Consider the following 20,072-nt stretch of genomic DNA (forward strand, 5'->3'; position numbering starts at 1 on the left):
AATTTCAGCATAAGGAGTTGTAAAGAGGGTGGGTGATTTCAAACTGTTGGGGAATCATTCATATGGAACAACTGAACCAATATTTTGCACATTAACACTAGATAGAAAAATAAACATTACTACCCCAAAATATCCTGATATTTCAAACATATGAGGGTTAAGGCCAGAGCAAATATATAAAATGTAACTTGTTCATATTTATGTGAATTACATGATAGACGTTGGAATGCATATGCGTTTCATATTAGGAACCTGTATAAATCGATAAATTTGTGTTAACCTATTTAAATAATCATATCTCCGATGTCTCATATTTATCTAAGCTTAAATTCGCATATTTTATCGGCAAATATCAGCGCGATGGCAAATTCAAATCAATTTTGAAAATTGATGAAATATACTAAATGCAAATATACAAAAAAAACTAATACTAAAAACATATTTTCACTTACAGTTTCATATGAAACTTTGAATAAATTGTGCTTTACTATTACCCATATGGCATTATTATACTGCAGACTTGAGAACAGTTTGAATTACATTTATATAATATTTTGCAATAAGTAAAAGTGTTTGGTTAATATCGATTATACATTTGCCCATGCTTAATGTTTTACAGCTGTTTACAGCTTTAAACAATTTATATATATTTCCATATGTCAATTTTTATTAATACATATCGTTTTATCTCCAAAGTGGTAATGAATAAATCTATCAATGCATTACCAAAATGTAAATAACCAAACTTTAATTACCATCTTTCATCTGATTATCAGTTATGTGGAAAACTAATTATATGACGTAACTATTTTATACAAGTATACCATAAAAAAGATATAGACGGATGTTAAAAATTGTTTTGTGTATTGTCCAAACAACATCTTGCTAAAATATAACTAAAATACAAATGAACTTTGGTTTGGGAATAATGTTTGATCGCAAAGACCTGGGGTTAATTATGTTGGTGAGGTAATGATATATTCATCAGAGATTACTATCACTAGATTAAAGTGATCAGGGCACATATGTCATTTTGTTTTAAGTACATGGAAATTATCTTACCTTATTTGTGGTCTTCGGTTTTTAAGCATAATGTGTAATTAGTCTACAGAACTTTCCATGTTTGTTGCTGTTTGCTGAGGTGTCTGACAGGGCTATGCTCCTATTACCTATAATATATATAACTGCCCCTGCCATCATGAAACAAGAGAGGTCATACCTTGAGCACACTTTCACTAAAGGGTCTGAGTTTGATATTATCAGTGTCGTATATATATGGAAATATATCCAAACTGAAATCTGAATAAACCCAAAACGCGCTAATTTATTGCAGAGCTCGATTTATGGAAATGAAACTGATTTGCACCTCGTACAAACTTGTTGCACGAGACAAAAACAATATTCAATATTAGTAGTTAAAAGCACAGCCCAGTGATACGAAACTAAAAATATGATACGAAACTAATATAATATAAATATACGAAACTAAAAATAGTCACTCCTGCTTTGTACTATCTTTATGCACAATGTTTACGATGCTGTCTCAACAAAACGACGCATACATAACGAAATAAGACGTCGGCTGAGTATACTAATAAACATGACGACAAAGGAAGTATGTGAAGTGACAAATGAAGTTTGGCTTGCAAGAATAGTGTGTCTATGAAGCTGGAGAAGTGAAGAACTTGTGAAACATAATGTTCAGGCCTTTGCTGGATCCCTTTCCTCAAAGCGACCCTAGCGCTAAGGTGGTCGTACTTTAACATAGACTTACGACAATCGTAGCGCTAAGGTGGTCGTACTTTAACATAGACTTACGACAATCGTAGCGCTAAGATGATCGTACTTTAACATAGACTTACGACAATCGTAGCGCTTAGATGATCGTACTTTAACATAGACTTACGACAATTGTAGCGCTAAGATGATCGTACTTTAACATAGACTTAAACGACAATTGTAGCGCTAAGATGATCGTACTTTAACATAGACTTACGACAATCGTAGCGCTAAGATGATCGTACTTTAACATAGACTTAAACGACAATTGTAGCGCTAAGATCATCGTACTTTAACATAGACTTAACATAGACGACAATTGTAGCGCTAAGATGATCGTACTTTAACATAGACTTACGACAATCGTAGCGCTGTGATGATCGTACTTTAACATAGACTTACGACAATCGTAGCGCTGTGATGATCGTACTTTAACATAGACTTACGACAATCGTAGCGCTGTGATGATCGTACTTTAACATAGACTTACGACAATCGTAGCGCTGTGATGATCGTACTTTAACATAGACTTACGACAATCGTAGCGCTGTGATGATCGTACTTTAACATAGACTTACGACAATCGTAGCGCTCAGATGATCGTACTTTAACATAGACTTTCGACAATCGTAGCGCTGTGATGATCGTACTTTAACATAGACTTACGACAATCGTAGCGCTGTGATGATCGTACTTTAACATAGACTTACGACAATCGTAGCGCTGTGATGATCGTACTTTAACATAGACTTACGACAATCGTAGCGCTGTGATGATCGTACTTTAACATAGACTTACGACAATCTTAGCGCTAAGATGATCGTACTTAACATAGACTTACGACAATCGTAGCGCTATGATGATCGTACTTTAATATAGAGTTTATGACAATCGTAGCGCTATGACGATCGTACTTAAACATAAACTTACGACAATCGTAGCGCTAAGGTGTTCGTACTTTAATATAGACTTACGACAAGCGTAGCGCTATGATCGCTTTGAGGAACGGGACCCTGGTCGTATTAAGCAGAGAGAGAGAGAGAGAGAGTGTGTGTGTGTGTGTGTTTTAATTGATATCATGAGGCAAGAGTTCATTTTCCCTGTCTCCTCCTGTCAGCTATTACTTTCTGCATGTACGTACATAAACACACTGTTTGATTTGAACAATACACTGTTCAGATTCACATTAAACGTTTTATTATTATAGTCACTGGCAAACTATTACATCACATTACTAGATATATACTACATTGTAAATTTGCTTCAATATCACCTGTCACGAATTGTAAATGGCTGTTTTCTCAAGAGAAAACCACTTTCATAATCTGTGAAAATGTATTAAAGAGTAAAATACTATTAGGTAATTGGGAGTTTTGTACATCCCAAAAGGAGGTGAGGTGAGGTGAGGTGAGGTGAGGTGAGGTGAGGTGAAATTGGGTTTAACGTCGTACTTGAGAATATTTCTCTCATATGACAACGTGCATGCGTGTGTATGTGTATGTGCGGCTGCTTGTACTAGCCCAGACTTAAGCTGGTTTTATAGTGCTAGCCCACTGAGATACCATGCCGCAGTGAAGCATGAATACCCCACTCAGACACATTGTACTGACTCCGAGCCGACCAGTCCTTGTTGTACCCATTAATGCCGAGCGCCAGGCAGGGACCAACAAGTACCATATTTTAATGTCTTTTGGTATGACGCGGTCGGGGATCGAACCCGCGACCTCCTGCTCTCCGGGCGGACGCTCTAACCACTACACCACGGAGGCGGTTCATCCCAAAACGAACAGAAGTAGTATGCATTCTTATCTAAACACGTTAGGTCATTTATAGCAAATGCCAGGTTCTCATTTCAAAGTCTCAACATGTTTTGAACATAAACATTTTTTTATGAAAACTTTGGAATATTAATATAGCCTCATTTTTAGTTACCACTCTCGTTCAAGAGTCAGTAGGAGGCACGTACTTTTCAAGCACATCAAACAATTGATATATGTTGTTCTTTCGGAGAAACTCGAGAAAAGTCATAGAATGAAAATACTAGCATGTTAAGATATTCAACTGAATATGAGGAGTGACGTTACCACTTGTATAAATTGTGTTGTGTTACCTAACCTTAATAAAAGCATGCATGTTGCTTTCTCCTCAGCGGTGACTTATTCAAATCCAGGTGATTGTGAATAGGTATGGCTTTCCAAAGTAAACACAAAGTAGTAAAAGAACTATTTGTCCACTGAAGTTTGAATTAAAGACCTGAATCTACTTTTGGGTTAATGAGTGAGTTTAGTTTTATGCCGCACTCAGCAATATTCCAGTTATATGGCTGCGGTCTGTAAATATTCGAGTCTGGACCAGACAATCCAGTGATCAACAGCATGAGCCTCGATCTACGCAATTGGGAACTGACAAGCTGACAAGCCAGCGAGCAGGACCATCCGGTCCCGTTAGTCGTCTCTCACAAGCATGGGTTACTGAAGATCAATTCTAACCCAGATCTTCACGGGTCTCTCTGTGAAGAATGTTTCATCGGCGTCATCGTTTTTTTGCAGGACACGTACCGGTTGCATTCTCTGGACACTGGGGTTTAGCCAAGTTATGCTTGTCTGGCCTAACTTCTTACTTTCTTTTGACGATTGTCTGAGCTGCAGGCGTGGGCGCGTGAGCATTATTTCCAGCATACTCCTCTGTTATGCCAAAAGGCTCGAGTACAGTTGTCCTTTTTATATTTCTCACATGTAATATTAATCAAAGGGAAACACAAGAAAATAATTACTATTTGTTAAGGCATGACTGCATTTTCTGATGTGCAGTGCAGCGTATATTAAAGTGGCAATGTTGATGCATTCGTTGAGGGACTGCACCACAAGTAGGCGTCACAAGCCTGCACCATAAACATGCCGCCACAACCCTGCACCGTCCTAAGTCTGCACTGTAACAAAATGAAACTGGATGAATCGAGTCCCTTTTCTAGATGTCGGTGACCTGGTTTTGTAGGGTATACAAAGTAAGCGCCGATAAATTCGTTGAATTTGAACTCGGTGTATTAACTTCCTTACATCCCCTTCCTTGTATATTGTGATAAGACCCCGTCAGTGAAAATATACTGGACAAAAATAGTTAGGGATATATGTAAATTTGGAAATTATGAATAAAGATTTATTCATTCATTGACACACTGATAAAATATCAATCTTAATATACCAATATCCCTAACTTATTTTGTCCAGTATATATACCTTGATACTAGGGGTGAAACGGTATACCGCGGTATGAGTAGAACCGCGGTATTTTGCCTTCGTTTCGGTATTCCGTGATGCAATCCAAAAATTCGGTATTTTCGGTTTTCGTACTGTCATTTATTAACCTTTTCTGAAATGTCTAGAAATAAATCATTTTGTTAAAATCTATGCATTTTTTTGCCAGACGGCCGCTGTTTTCTCGGAAGTAAGTTCTCATATACCGAACCGAGACGGACCGAACCGAAGGCCTTGTACCGCAATACGTACCGTACCGTGGTAAGAGCGTACCGTTTCACCCCTACTAACAATCAGATGTTTTTAATGATTTTTAAAAAAATGCAATTTAATTAGAAATGAATGGTAACATTTTATTGTTAAAAAGGTCACATGCAACCAAAAATCAAACATAATTAAAACACAATTATCACTTATTCATGACTTATAATATACATTGCTGGTTATGAAAAAACATAAAACAAAATTATAAGCGTACAATCGCAAATCAAAAGTGCAATATTGTGTACTTCGGTTTACTTCCCAAGAAACGAAGCAGCCGGGATACCGAACCCAGTCAGAGCGGGTGGGTGTGCACTCAAGTGTAACAGCTGGTTCATTTGCAGATGCTCATTGTGTGTGTATATATAGAGATGTTGGGTTTTGTAAATACATGCTCATTTTTTGTGTATAACATTTTGAAATCAACAGACATCATAACATGTCATGTGTTCAAGTATCACACCTGCCTGTCTGTGTAATTACATAATGTGACAGAGACCGAACTCGGGTCATAAATCAATGCATTTTGTTTATGGTGTATAGCCTGATTGGTGTTAAGTTCAAATTGCATGTGGTCAGTGATAGCAGCTGTGTATTGAATATTGTCATTAGCAGACAGGCAGGCAGACACACAGGTGTCAATAAAACAAGACATTGAGTTTTGTCTGAGACAACGACATATCTATATCACAGTTAGAAATTCTGTCAACGCTAAATAATGACATTGCTTTTAAGTATCGAACTGAGAAAGTGACTCGGTAAGAAGAACGTGTGGTGAAATAGACAAATGAAATTATATAAACAGTTAATTTACTGTCATAACATATAAAAAGCTCGCGCCTGTGAGATATCAACAAAACATTAGAAAAATAGATCACACCAAAGCCTTCACCGAGTATTCACCGGACAACCCGCTTTCAAGTTGCGCGAACCTATTTCACTGCGCACATGCTATGAGCGCAGCCCAGCTTTCCCCAGAAACCCGTTTTCCCCAGAAAAGTCGGGGGAAATTTAGTGAAACGTTTCAACTCCGATTTCGCGCGTTTTTTTTCATCGCGTTATTTTTCAACTTTGTAAGTTGAATTTGCATTTTTGACGCTTTGTTTCGGTAAGTCCATACCGAAAGGTATCAGAATCTGCAAAGTTGTGTTTTACGTTGCATGTGACCTTTAAATTAACTCGTAAGTCTATACGATTACCAATTATCCCTGAATTTAGCTGCTGACGTGTTTTCTGGCAAATGAGTGAAAAAGTAATTGACAGCAGAAAATAATGTTGGAACATTTAAGAAAGATAAAATAAGAATAAAGTTAGAATGGGTTGATCTATATTAGTGCTGCAGCCGATGCATATATTCCGAGACCTCACTCAAAACATTAACTTCAATGAGGTCTTTAGTCATTTTCAAGAGGTGTGTGTGTGTGTGTGTGTGTGTGTGTGTGACCGAACCCCCGACTACGGTGATACACGGTATACAGTGGAAGCTGTCCAATCCGGCAAGTTGTCAACATCGGTATAAAATCCCGTCCATGGCTAGTACATTTATCATCATTTAAAACCTCTGCAATCCGGCAGCTGTCAATTCCGGATCTCGGCATGAAATGAGCCGCCCGAATATGTGTTTATACAGTAATCAGCGCTGTCTAATCCGGCACGTGGCAAGGAAGGTGTACTTGTACATGTTATTAGTGAGTTGAGAGAGAAATTGAGAGAACCACGTTATACAACAATGTATATGAGAGTGATAAAACTGGTTTAGTTCTAGTTGTAGGTTACCGTGTCAGCTCTACATTCCGACACGCTGTCGAAACCGGATTATTTATTGAGTCCCGACGTGTGCCGGTTTAGACAGCTTCCACTGTACGTTCTTTGTCTCAATGCATCAATTCCGTGGGAAAGTAACTCTAATGCAGCGTGGTGTATTGGACTTGCTTCAGCAAACCGAGCGTTTCACTATTATTATGAAACACGGCACTGCTCGGATAAACGCGGCCTGACGTGTTCAAATGTCTGACGACAAGCCCGTATTTATTTCCTCTCACTGTGGAGATTCCTGGCTCCTAGAAATGGCTAAACTGCAAGAGGATCTAACTAGTGAATACGCTTCTGTTTTAATAATACATATATATAGTCATGTATGCGTTTGAATATAAGCGTGACTTGGTATATAACACATTTATAATCTTAACAAACCCGACTGGTTTTCGTTCAAGTGGGCGTCGGGTTTGAAAGAATCTCGATTATCTGCAGTAGTGAGTGAGTGAGTTCAGTATTACGCCGCTTTTAACCATATTCCAGCTATATCACGGCGGGGGACACCAGAAATGGGCTTCACACATTTTATCTCCAGTAGTTTCCCTCACTCATAACTAGTCTTCAAATGCTTTCAACAGCATCGTCTTCAATATTGGTTTGTTCATCTCAAGCACAAGTCTCACATTTGGTTTCCTGGCCAGCACTTTTCTCCAATCAACAACCATTTGACCTCTGGTCATGTTACCATGCAGTTCCACAGTTGCGTACACGTCATCACTTTTTGTGATGACGTCATCATTAAGAGCGCACGCCATTGCCATCTCGTCTGCAACCTCGTACTTCCGGCCTTCTTCCTTGCATTGAGTTACTATGGCATGTTCAAGTGTTTTCAAGAGCTCGCATTTCACAGATGTAAAGCTTCTCAATTCTTCATGCACCTCCTGGAACACAGAACAGTCATACAACTGCGTGCGTCGCTTTCACCAGCATTCCAGAATATCACAAGAGGGCGCACCACAGATAGGCTTCGAACCCGAATCCTGGTTGCGATGAGCGAGCGCTAGCCAATTGAACTTGGTATAGTCCGTTTGTCTCAAAAGCGGACCGATGAATTGCAATGTAACTCGAAAACTAATAAACATATAATACCCAATGAAACGCTTATCATAATCAAAACATCAGACCAACTCTGTGGTTTGTTTGCAGAATTTATGTCCTAAAATTAAAAAAGTTGTTTAACAAACTATCATTAAAATATTTGGACACAGTTCACTATTTGTTAAGAGGGAGGAGTGCAGAGAAAGGGACAGCCAGGTGTTAGAGAAGCACGTGCACAAGTGCCCACCAAGCTATTGATTCATTAACCTGTGCTGTGCCATATTTTCTCGCACACCTGGCTGTCCCTTTCTCTGCACTCCTCCCTCGTAAGAAATAGTGAACTGTGTCACAATTTTAATGATAGTTTGTTAAACAACTTTTTTATTTTTAGGATATAAATTCTGCAAAAACCTCACAGAGTTGGTCTGACGTTTTAATTATGATCAGCGTTTCATTGAGTATTATATGTTTATTAGTTTTCGAGTTAGATTGCAATTCATCGGTCCGATTTTGAGCCATACGCACTATAGTTCATACCGTTGGGAAACATGTCACAGGTATTGGATATGGTTGGATATACTGAGGGGAAATATGTCAAACGTACTGGATATGGCTATAGAATACTCAAGGAAAAAAGATTCAAACTGCATTGGATTGTTAAGAGTAGTCGTTTGTTAAGACCTACCATGGCGAAAAGGTCAAGAGTAGTGGTTCCATGGGAAAGAAGGTAAAAATAGTGGATTGGTAAGACCCTCCTAGGGAAAGAAGGATTGTAAAGACGTACCCAGGGAAAGAAGGATTGTAAAGATGTACCCAGGGAAAGAAGGATTGTAAAGACGTACCCAGGGAAAGAAGGATTGTAAAGACGTACCCAGGGAAAGAAGGATTGTAAAGATGTACCCAGGGAAAGAAGGATTGTAAAGACGTCTAGAAAGAAGGAGCTACCCAGGGAAAGAAACAGTCTAGACAGAGCTCCCAACAGGTCAACGTGATGGGGCATCCCAGGGAGTTCAGCACGATGTAAGGCAGCCTCCGGGTCACTGTAAAAGTTGAACTCCCCGCTCGCTGTGATGTTGCCTTCGGCTGTAAAGGGTAATTCCATGATGTCACAACAGAGATTAGGTATCTTAATATCCATTATCAAAGCAACTTTGTCATGGAACAGATGTGTTTCCAGTTGACTGGTCACGAATGCAAACAGTTCTGTCTTACCTTCTATGATGTTATTTTAGCATATATTTCTTGACAACGATGGTTTTTACCCCTATGGTGCTATACCTTTCGCTGCATATTTAATTTTATCTTGCCGTGTTTTATCCTAGCCAGTATACCAGTTTCTAATATAAATCTATCCGTAATATGTGGAACAGTTGGGTCTTATAACATTCGCAGTCTGTTTTAGATTCTGTTACTTAATTTTAGACGATGATTTATGTTACATTCTCAGTGCTGTACAAAGCTTTTGATGCACAACTCCCTTCATAAACGCCATGCATTGTTTCTTTATGCATTATGTTTTATGTTCATTTTCGATGCAGCCACAATTTCCCATCTGAAAATAAAGTATTTTCATATCTTTCCACGGTGGTTCGAATAGCTGTAAGTAACGATTAGCTCATTCCTGTGTTTTGGTGTATGTTTGGTTTTAGTAGTGGGATTCATGTTGGAGGTGAACTGTATCATGTAATTCAGTGCAACCTACTCATGATTGTCAGTCTTTGACAGGATCATACACCAAAAACATTCTACCATTAATAAACCATAGAACAGAATGGAGGTAAAGAAAACGCCCCTGTCTTATTTATATTAGCACCAGATAAATGTAGAACGATATCTTACACTATCCCAGTACATCTGCGACTATGCATGACTCGTTTCAGATGCAGTAGGTTTAAACTTGCATTTGATTTTTTGAGATTCAAACATGTATCATACACTGAACGACTATGTATATATTGCATGGAAAGTGCAATATCTTTGATTGAATATTTCTTGGTTAAAATATGAACATAATATCTCAGGATATATCTTTACCTTCACAAAAGAACCCGTTTAAGTGTTATATAACCAACAGAATGTCTACAGGTATAAAGTGGCCGTCTTTGGCTACACCTAAAGGTGAGCTGTAGCCCCGTAGCTCTAACACCATAGTAACAGAATGTATGTGATACACGTGGCATATACTCACCTCTATAATTACCGCCCATGATGAAACAGTCTTTCAATCTGCTTCCGAACTGCTTGTCCATCCGGATAGCCATGGAAATGTTCGTCAGTGGCCCAAGAGCTACCAGAGTGATTTCTCCTGGGAAACAAATCAGTGTGTGAAATGGTTGATATGATCGTTTGCATGAAAAATCCCCGAAACTGTGACGTATACCACTTGGAGAAACCATCGCGCACAAATGTAGCGCCGACAAACCGAGAATAATTCTGGGATTCCAACACATGACAAGATCCATCTGTCAAAATTACTTCCGTTGCCCACCGAAACGAACACGCTCGTTTCATGAATCCGTCTTTTCTAACATATATTTCCATTGGAAGTGTATTCCCTATACACACATTAGGCCGGAATTTCTGGGAGTACCTGCTTTACCTAAATGATTGGTAGTTGGAAAGAGTAGTAAATGATTTCAACATCTTATATTCCTCACATCGTATCGTGTGCGTAGGTGAAAATTCGATTTTTGTCTTTCCAATCATGACTAGAATTAGACCACAGAGTTTTAAAGTTCTGTTTTAGATCGCCTGAATGCTGTCTAAGGACCACAAATTCTTTCAGATAATTTTATAACCGTTTGTTAACGGAGTCAAAACACGGCTGCAGTTGCATGTATCCTCGTGTTCAGTTGACACATCTCATCGTATCCTAATTGTGTAGATCAATACCGATGCTGTTGATCACTGGATTGTCCCGTCAAGACTCGGTTATTTACAGACAGCCGCCATATAGCTGGAATATTGCTGAGTGCAGCATTAATTCAATAAACAGACACAAGTCAAAACATTGATTACACAACAGTCTCGTTTCCTGCTGACTGGGTTCCGTCCTATTGCGCAACTTAGTACAATAACCAGTTCAGAATTTTGAGACCAACTCATTCAAATGGATATATGAATATAATCAGTATTATTTGATACATCTAATCACTTGTATATTGCAACACTACACTCCTTCTAATCCCTGCAAACACGCTGTGCAGCATGCTTTGTCGTACAGCGTGCTCTGACAAACGGAAATCTGGAAATCTCAAAACGAGGCTCGGCCGCTGGAAAAGTTTGGCGGTCTGGTACGGACTTGGTATTAGGGCAGGAAACAAACCCATTTTGGGGGGTGATTTGATCAAATTGAGAGGTATACATGATCTATATATCAAATTAAAGCTGAAGACCTATAGAATAATATAAGACATGATGTGGAAATATTTGCGTGGACACTTTCTGGTAAAACCGGATTTTGGGTCAAAAACACTAAAAATCATAATTTTCCAAATATCCTTATTAATTTTCAAACTATTGACCCCATTCAAACAAATTCACCATCAAATGAAAGGTTGCTCTCTGTACAATAGAAAAATAATAGTGATTGCAATATTTAGACATAAAATTTTCATTGCATGATTGAAAATTTGGGTAAAAAATGTAATTTTCGGTCCTTTTTTGTCAGGTATGATACAGTAGAAGAATAATAAATCTAATTGGTATAATTTCAAAATTACCTTTTAATCACTCATCACTATCATCATTACAGGTAAAGATACATTAATATCTCTAAAATAGAACATTGTTAAAGATACTGAAATATAAGTGTAATGTGTTAGGAACCAACAATCCTTCAAACTAGATTCACTTGCTGTTCTTTTTGTAAAGCAATAGTATGTCTTGTGTTAAAGGTTATTGTAATAACTAACAACTTGGAAAAGGAATATGATTATTACACAGGTCATTCTTCATTGTCACTGGTTATCTTCACCAAGATCATTCATGGTGTTAGTGCAATTCTGTCCACGCTTGCAAGGACACAGTTCAATACAGATTGCTCTGTCTACAAATGCACCACACCGAGGAGCATGGGGACTTGCAGCAGGTGCAAACAAGGCAGTCAAGAACTTCCAAAGCAGTTTGATGTTCAAACAATGTGGGTTGAGCAATCCATTCACCCTAGTCCAGGCAAAATCTTCAAGGTTACCAAACTCTGGTTTACCACAATGAGAACTTGTCCAGATGCTAGTTTGCCGCATCACACGCTTAACGTGCTGTCGAAAGCTGTCTTCGCATGAGGGAAGTTTGGCAAGCTCAATGTCTGTTGAAATCTCATGTCATTAAAATGAATGAGGTGGTTTAACCTTCTTCCTGGGGTCATACAAGGCTGACGTTAGATTGCCTGCAGACCTCCACTGCTGCATCAAGGTTTCCTGAAGATAAGACTTGATGACTTGAAAACAGATCTTTATCTTTCATCTTTGTCTTTGTCTTCTTGCCAACATGAAAATAATGCTGATGACGTATCTCAGCCAGTAAAGGCATGGATTCCTGGCAAAGCAAATGACATTGATGATCCAAGAAGATGGCAGATGTTATGGACATGATTGAACCGGTGCTTGTCCGTGACTTCAGAAGACACTCCAGTTTTCATGGACATGCTCCATTTGTGGACAATAGCAGATATATAGTATGAGAACATCTGTATCAGGGGACTTGATGATGATACTTCCTTGGGTATGACTCTCTTCAAACTCACCATTGCAGTACATGGCGTTTAAGAGCATGCATGTATCAACTTCTTCTTGAGAACATTCAAGTGCATCAATGCAAGCATCACCAGTGGGAGGGATCAACTTGGTCACCATTCCATCTTCATATCTTCATGAGAGATACAATCCTCCTTGTTGTTCTGTTGACATTGTAGCAACTTGGACTTTGGTACACAAAACGTTGTTAACTGTGACATGTTCTCAGATACACCAAGAAACTTGTTCCACTGTGGAACCTGTCTGCCTGATGACACTTGATACTTCTTGCCGGTGTTGAGGTCAGCCCTTCGTGAACGTTCTCCAGACTTAGTGGAGTTGCGATTGTCATACTGGTCGAACATATCTATGACAGTATCAGCCCTTGTGAAACACTGCTTCATATTTTGCATATAACTGTCAGCAACACTATCCAACGCGGAGGGAATGGCAGGTTTCATACTTATCAATATTGCCATTGTATCGCGAATGTGGACAGTGTCTTTTTGTCAAAGTCTGGTAAAGTGTCAATATTCTGTACAATTTCTTCTAATTTGTCTGTCAAATCGGCATTGGATGTCTTCCTCCTTGATCCATCTTCATTGAAAAGTAATGTAGGAGCTGATACTATGGGATGTGCGAGAACCTTAGCCATTGTGACATCATCACGACAATCTGTCAGACATAATGGTCTTCTAAAGACCATTTCTGCGTGCAAATGCACAAGTCGAACAGTCCCATCTTCACTAAGAAACATCTATAATAAAGCAAATCCTGACCACAAAGATCATTTCCAAACAACTGCACAAGTCTGGTAAAAAACATCGTCTTGGCTCAATTGGGCAGTGATTGTAATTCTCCAGGTGATAAATTTGTTCGAGCACTAATTATGATGCAGTACTCGGCAGATGAATGTTTACTCTTTTGGACTTGGCCCCTTTAAGTCCATTTCTATTTGAAGTTAACCTGAAATAAGGAAAGTTTCATCATTAAATCTTCTTACATTTATTAACAGTAGAACATATTTCATAAAGAGAGTGGGTGGTGGGGTAGTACAGTGGTTAAGACGTTCGCTCATCACGCTGAAGACATTGGTTTGATTCCCCACATGGGTACAATGTGTGAAGTCCATTTCAGGTGTCCCCCCCCGTGATAGTGCTGAAATGTTGCTAAAAGCGGTGCAAAACTAAACTCACTCATAAAGAGAATTCCTTTCTTAAACATGAAATGTCATTATGATTTGGGTTAAGAGCAACATTTAAAGTAAATACGTCTTACAAATAAAGGTAGGATTTTATCAATAAATAAGTCAATGTAGGTGTAACTTCTGTGATACTATATATAGAGATATATATATCTAAAAGGCTCATGAGAGAGTGATCTTTTTTGGACTTGTCCAAACTGCACTGGCTTTGGCTCCATTGCTTAAGTTTTCAGAAATATACCTGAATGAAAAAAATTAATGGAAAATAAACTTTTGATTGAGGTGACTTTATTTGAAATCTTCAAAGATTTAAAATATATCATTGTTTCAGGGAGGAAATCATTTCATGAAAAATCATTTCATGAAATGCCCTTCTTAAACAAAAATTTCATTTTGACACAACAAAATAAGGGCTTTTGTTATGTTTAATATTCATTATAAAACAAGTTAGGATCTCATCCCTGAATATATGTGACTGTATGCGAAACTACATGTACTGTGAAATACATACATACCTAAAAGGTACGTGAAAGTGTTCAATTTTGGACTTGACCTATCTTGACAGAATTGGGCACTTATGTATCTGTATAAGTTTAAATTTAATCATTAAATTTGTTTACATTCGTAATGTATCAATAAAAACAAGAGAAAAACTATTTCAAAAAGGGAAATGTCTTTTTAAAAAATACAAGCTTTCATTATGATGCTACATGAAAATTATAGCAAATTTTTTTTAAATATGTACATTGTATTTTAAAAAATCAAGATATTATTAATAAATAAAAGAATGTATGTGAAACTATTAAAGGTAAAAGTTTAACAAATAAAGTAATCTAATGCACAGTTTTGAAAAAAACCTTTGCAATCAATTTTCTTGTTAAATTTTACCAAAAAAATTCAAATATAAATTAAAAGGTATTTTAGTGAAAATAATTTTGGACAGCATGCACATATTGAATTATATCTATGTTAATAAATATAATTCAATCTAATTAATATTTTTTGAAGAAATTGTCCTGTCAAATTATAAGGTAGTGTTTATATTTTGGTTGAAAAAAAAATACATATATAACAAAATTATGTTTGGGGAAATTATATACGTTAAGAAAGAAATTATTTCATTTCTACATTTTTATAATCAACATATCTTCTTTAAAAATCACTTCAAAACATATTTATTGCTAAAATTGGTGTGTTTTTTTAGTTGAGGATCACAATCGGGTAATATTAAGTTGTAGGGAAATATTGCTTACACTGACAATGCATTTTATACAGGGTGGCCCTCTCAGGGTTTCAGAATGTTATCTGTACATTTTTTCAAAACTTCTTTGAAAAGAATCATCAAAAACCTAATAAAATCATAATTTTATAATATCTTAAATATAATTGGACCAATAATAGAAAGATCAAGCATATGATTCTCTGAATAGGATTTGATGAATATTTTCATCCTTAAAATGGCCTCTCAAGGAGTTTCATCAGTTAAAACTTTAGAGTTAGTTATCTAGAAATCTGTCAATGAAACAGTTGACTTTAAACATGTAAAATGCCATGAAAATACCTTAGGATATCAGGTACAATAACAAATTACCTATTTGAAATGCATTTCAAAATTTTATCATCAAACAAGATTAGTGCATAACTAACCCACTGGTAATCTTCTGTAATTTCTATCATTGAAACATAAGGTTCTGTGGAAATGTACACAATTAGAAAACAACTTACCTCAATAATGATATTGAAGAACTCTGAAGACTTGTCAATGCTTCGAATGAAAATCTTTGGAAAAAGATTTAACAAGCTGTCAAGTTCCAAATGTCAACACTGCTAGGACAGGAAGTGGTCTCAGCAGACTGCAGGAATAAGCTAGTTCCCGGCTCCCTTTGCGCGTGCTAACGTTCGACAAAGCAAGTTCGAATACACACTCCGGCACAGCGATGACTTAACATAACATCACTGCCACAGGCTAATTTGCATATCACGTGACCGGACTTTTCTCTTGTTTGTATTCAAACGCGCATATTCATAATAAGAAGAGACTGGACTCACGAGAGCTTTTCGGCGCTCTCTTCATAATGTTTTACATTGTTACGTATATATTCTTTCCCAACTGCGACGGTTAGGCCTATGACAGTACATATTTAGATATCAAACTGGCTGCATCGTTTGCTCTCTGTTGGCTTCGATGACAGCACGTGGAGCCGTACAACCTGTGTAAACAAAGGATCGCTACGCAAATCGAAATAGTGTTACACGTTTTTGGATATTTTCTCAGTGAATCTAAACCATTCTATTAAAGATGTTTAGTTAGATGTGTAGACTCGTCAAAAATAAAAGAGTAAAAGAAATCTGTACATTATATTGAATGGACGGTGCAAGATGTGATGAATCGTCACATTTTTCTGGCCTGTGGCAGAGGTACTATGCTGGCTTGCCGCATGGAACTCTGGGTAGGAGAGTGGTTCGAATATTGCGATATGCGAGACGGGGCCCAGCTTAACTGCAGGAAGTACTGGTAGTACTGTTTTCTTGATGACTCATTTTACGGCAGAGTTTCTCTACAGACTTTATTGGTGTGACATAAAAACGTTTTTATAAGAAAATGTCCACATAAATTTCACCACATCATTTTTTTTCTTAATGCTCAGATCACAAGCTTTCATTTCATGTATAGATTGTGTATACCTCTCTCAGATATCAAAAACAAATGGTTTTTGAAGGAATATCAGGTTTGTGTCCTGCCCTATATTATATCAATCGCATTGTACGTTACACAAAACAGGTGTAACCAGTGAGCCAGATGAATTGTGAATTACGACCTCGTCAAACGGGCAGTCTGTGACGTCTTAGTTAAGGTCATGCTGCTTAAACCTCGCCATAAACTATAAAAATACGATTTGATTAAAGTTTAAAATTAAAATCAATTGTAAATGCCATTTGCTTATGAAACAAGGAATTAGAATTCAGTGTAACCATAGTTGTTTGAAATGTCTCCTTCCACTTTCATCGAGAAAGTTCGGATTGCCTGAAAAGTAGGTCATTGTTTGAATTGGTTAATGAGAATCATGTTTCGGTGTGAAGTGCTGCCTCCCTGGCTTTGGTACCTGGGTATTGTTTGGTGATGTCAACCAGTGCTTGTACCCCGTGTTTGGCCTGGACCTGGTCGGGATTAGGTGGGACGGGGTCAGGAACGTCTCCAAACCCGTCCTTGCCGTGGTAGTTGCAGTCGTCAGGTTTTTGCCAGCCAAGCAGCATGTCCTCACAGCCTCTGTAGATGGGGATCTGGTGGCAGATAACAAATTACTGAATGTCACCAAAACTTCTATAGATCGGGATATGTGAGACAGGAAATGTATAACATGTTGTCATAGAGTCTGAATGCATGAATGAGTTGGGTTTTAGGCCGCAGTTAGCAATATTCCAGCAATATCACGGCAGGGGACACCAAAAATGGGCTTCACACATTGTACGCATGTGGGGAATCGAACCCGGATCTTTGACGTGACGAGCGAACGATTTAACCACTAGGCTACCCCGCCGCCCTCATAGAGTCTGAAGATCTGGATCTGGGGACAGATAAGAAACGCCCCGTGAAGCACCGGTTTTGAAATGGTCCTCAGCAGCAACTTGTTCTTATACGAGGGTCGAATAACGGGATCGGGAGGTCACTATAGCTGTCTTGTGTGATGCATGTTAATGTGAGCATGTTAAGTATGGCATCAATAAATCGTGTTGATTCATTTATGAACACTGTTTTTATTGTAAAATTCATTTTAGACAATTTACTGAGACAGTAATTTGTTTTCTTGTGGAAAATAGACATTTTGATAAAAATATCATGTCATTTATGTCAAACGTACATCAGGCCTACCGGCCGCCTTGAGAAGCCTGAGAAGGTTCTTCACCACCTGTGTTGCCGACGTGTTCCCCGCGACTGCAGTAATAGCGACGACCTCGACGTCAGACGCCGCGAGACACATCAGTATCGCCTGAGCATCGTCAATGCCTGCATCTGTATCAATGATGAACTTTCGCTTGCTGCTCGTGTTGGTCGCCATGGTCGACAGTGGAATTCTAGAGCTGCACATCACACCAGAGACCATATAATAAAGGGACGGCCCTCCCCAACAGTTTATCACTAACCATCAGCGCTACGGCCTGGCATGTAACTGATACACATCGACACCCTGCTGCTAACTTCCCTCTACCGGTACACATGCGCAACAGATGCGCAGACATTCGCAAATGAGCACTCTGGCAGCCACGTAATCAATATTGCGTAATATCCGGGCCGAGAGTTAATTCCCTTAGCGGGATTTCACCGGCTGCGTTTGACAGTTAAACATTACATGGACAGCTCCAATAAACTGATTACAATAATCTTAATTTTTATCTTATCTCTCATTTGCACATGTCAACTGACAACATCGCAGAACATGTATCATTCGCGAAATGCGTGTCGTCATTGGCCTGGAATATTTGTTTCAACATTTGGCATGGCCATGGACGACTTAATTCATTCACTGGGATGATTCCGACTTGGACCTCGATACTTACTTGGAGAATTTACAGACTACGACAGGACAGAGAATATAAACCAAAAATACAAAAATCAAACTAACCCAGTCAGGTAAAGGCAGTTTTAACATTACAGTTGCCAATATCCCCGATGCTCGCTAAACGTATCATCACATGGCTAATCTCAAGATTTACTTGCAAGTATTCGTTGGCACAAAACGAGGGTGTGGTCAAGCAGACGATGAAAGTAAAAATTCCCGCGAATTTATAAATAATGTGCAGATTTGCAAGCATTGGCCAATCAGAGGACTTGCTTCGACCACACCCCTGTTGTGTGCGGACATATCGTCATCCATTTGTGTCAAGATCGTTTAGTTGAGAGTCAAAATCGGTTTTCAATCGACTTGCAGAAATAACAATAAAGAATTGGTAGGTGTCATGAGTGTTGCTCGATAGGCCAATCATCCATGATTATGTTTACATAAAGTTTTAATCGATTGCATGCATGATATTATATGGTCTCTGATCACACACATCTACGTCATAACAGTAAAAGAACTGAACTTTAAAACCTTGCTCTAGTTCGAGAGCTGCAATACGGTATCTATGATCCTCTGCATGAATGACGCCCAACAGTTGCTGTGGTAGGTGACAAGTTTAACCGACAATATTTAAATAAAAATCGAAATATATTGTGACTAGCGAACGCTTTAGCACATTACGCTATCCTACCGCCCCCATATGCAACTGAGATAGGATGACGTGTCAACCAGGTCAGCGAGCCTGACAACCCGATCCCGTTATAGCCAGGCGGATAAGTGCAGTTTTTTCACTGAGTTATGCACTTCGTGTTACAAGCATGAAATTTGGCATGATTGTAGCTTATACCCTTCTTATTAAATAAAGATCGAGAGGCCTTGCAGATTTTTTATATTTTTCGCTCGTCACGCCGAAGACCCGGGTTCGATTCCCCACATGGGTAAAATCATCCACTGGTCATGGGTGAATGTGACGTCATTCCAACAACAAAGTCTCCGGTCTCTTGGATCCCGGGGGGTGGGGGTGGTTTAGCTTAGTGGTTAAAGCGTTCGCTCGTCACGCCGAAGACCCGGGTTCGATTCCCCACATGGGTACAATGTGTGAAGCCCATTTCTGGTGTTCCCCGCCGTGATATTGCTGGAATATTGCTAAAACCGGCGTAAAACCATAATCACTCACTCACTCTTGGATCCGGGAGGGACTAGTACTCGTAACTAGTATAAATACTATCACTGATCCTCAATAGGATAAGCTGTGTCCATGAGCCGTCACAGATCTACTTGTCGCGGGTTGAGTGGAGTGAACTGCACTAAAGTACTGTCGGAAACAGAAAAAAACTGTTAAAGGCTGTTACTCTGTATCCCTAAAATTTACACCATTGCAAATAGCGTATGTCGAAATAACCCACATCGGCCTAACTGGGCGTTCAGT

The 20,072-nt window shown here is 38.6% G+C and overlaps 1 protein-coding gene across 1 annotated transcript; it reads right to left on the bottom strand.

The window, feature by feature from the left end:
* Positions 1-7,382: 7,382 nt before the first annotated feature.
* LOC124285291 (probable uridine nucleosidase 2) lies at positions 7,383-18,288 on the bottom strand. The gene is given in 7 exon segments (XM_046721489.1): positions 7,383-7,990; positions 9,048-9,062; positions 9,093-9,170; positions 9,172-9,230; positions 10,336-10,452; positions 17,189-17,366; positions 17,945-18,288. Coding segments are annotated over 7 exon segments (1,017 nt in total). The 5' UTR covers positions 18,188-18,288; the 3' UTR covers positions 7,383-7,663.
* Positions 18,289-20,072: the final 1,784 nt, after the last annotated feature.

This window comes from Haliotis rubra, unplaced genomic scaffold (assembly GCF_003918875.1).
Source record: "Haliotis rubra isolate DU_JTF1 unplaced genomic scaffold, ASM391887v1 Scf358, whole genome shotgun sequence".
Lineage (NCBI taxonomy): Eukaryota > Metazoa > Mollusca > Gastropoda > Lepetellida > Haliotidae > Haliotis > Haliotis rubra.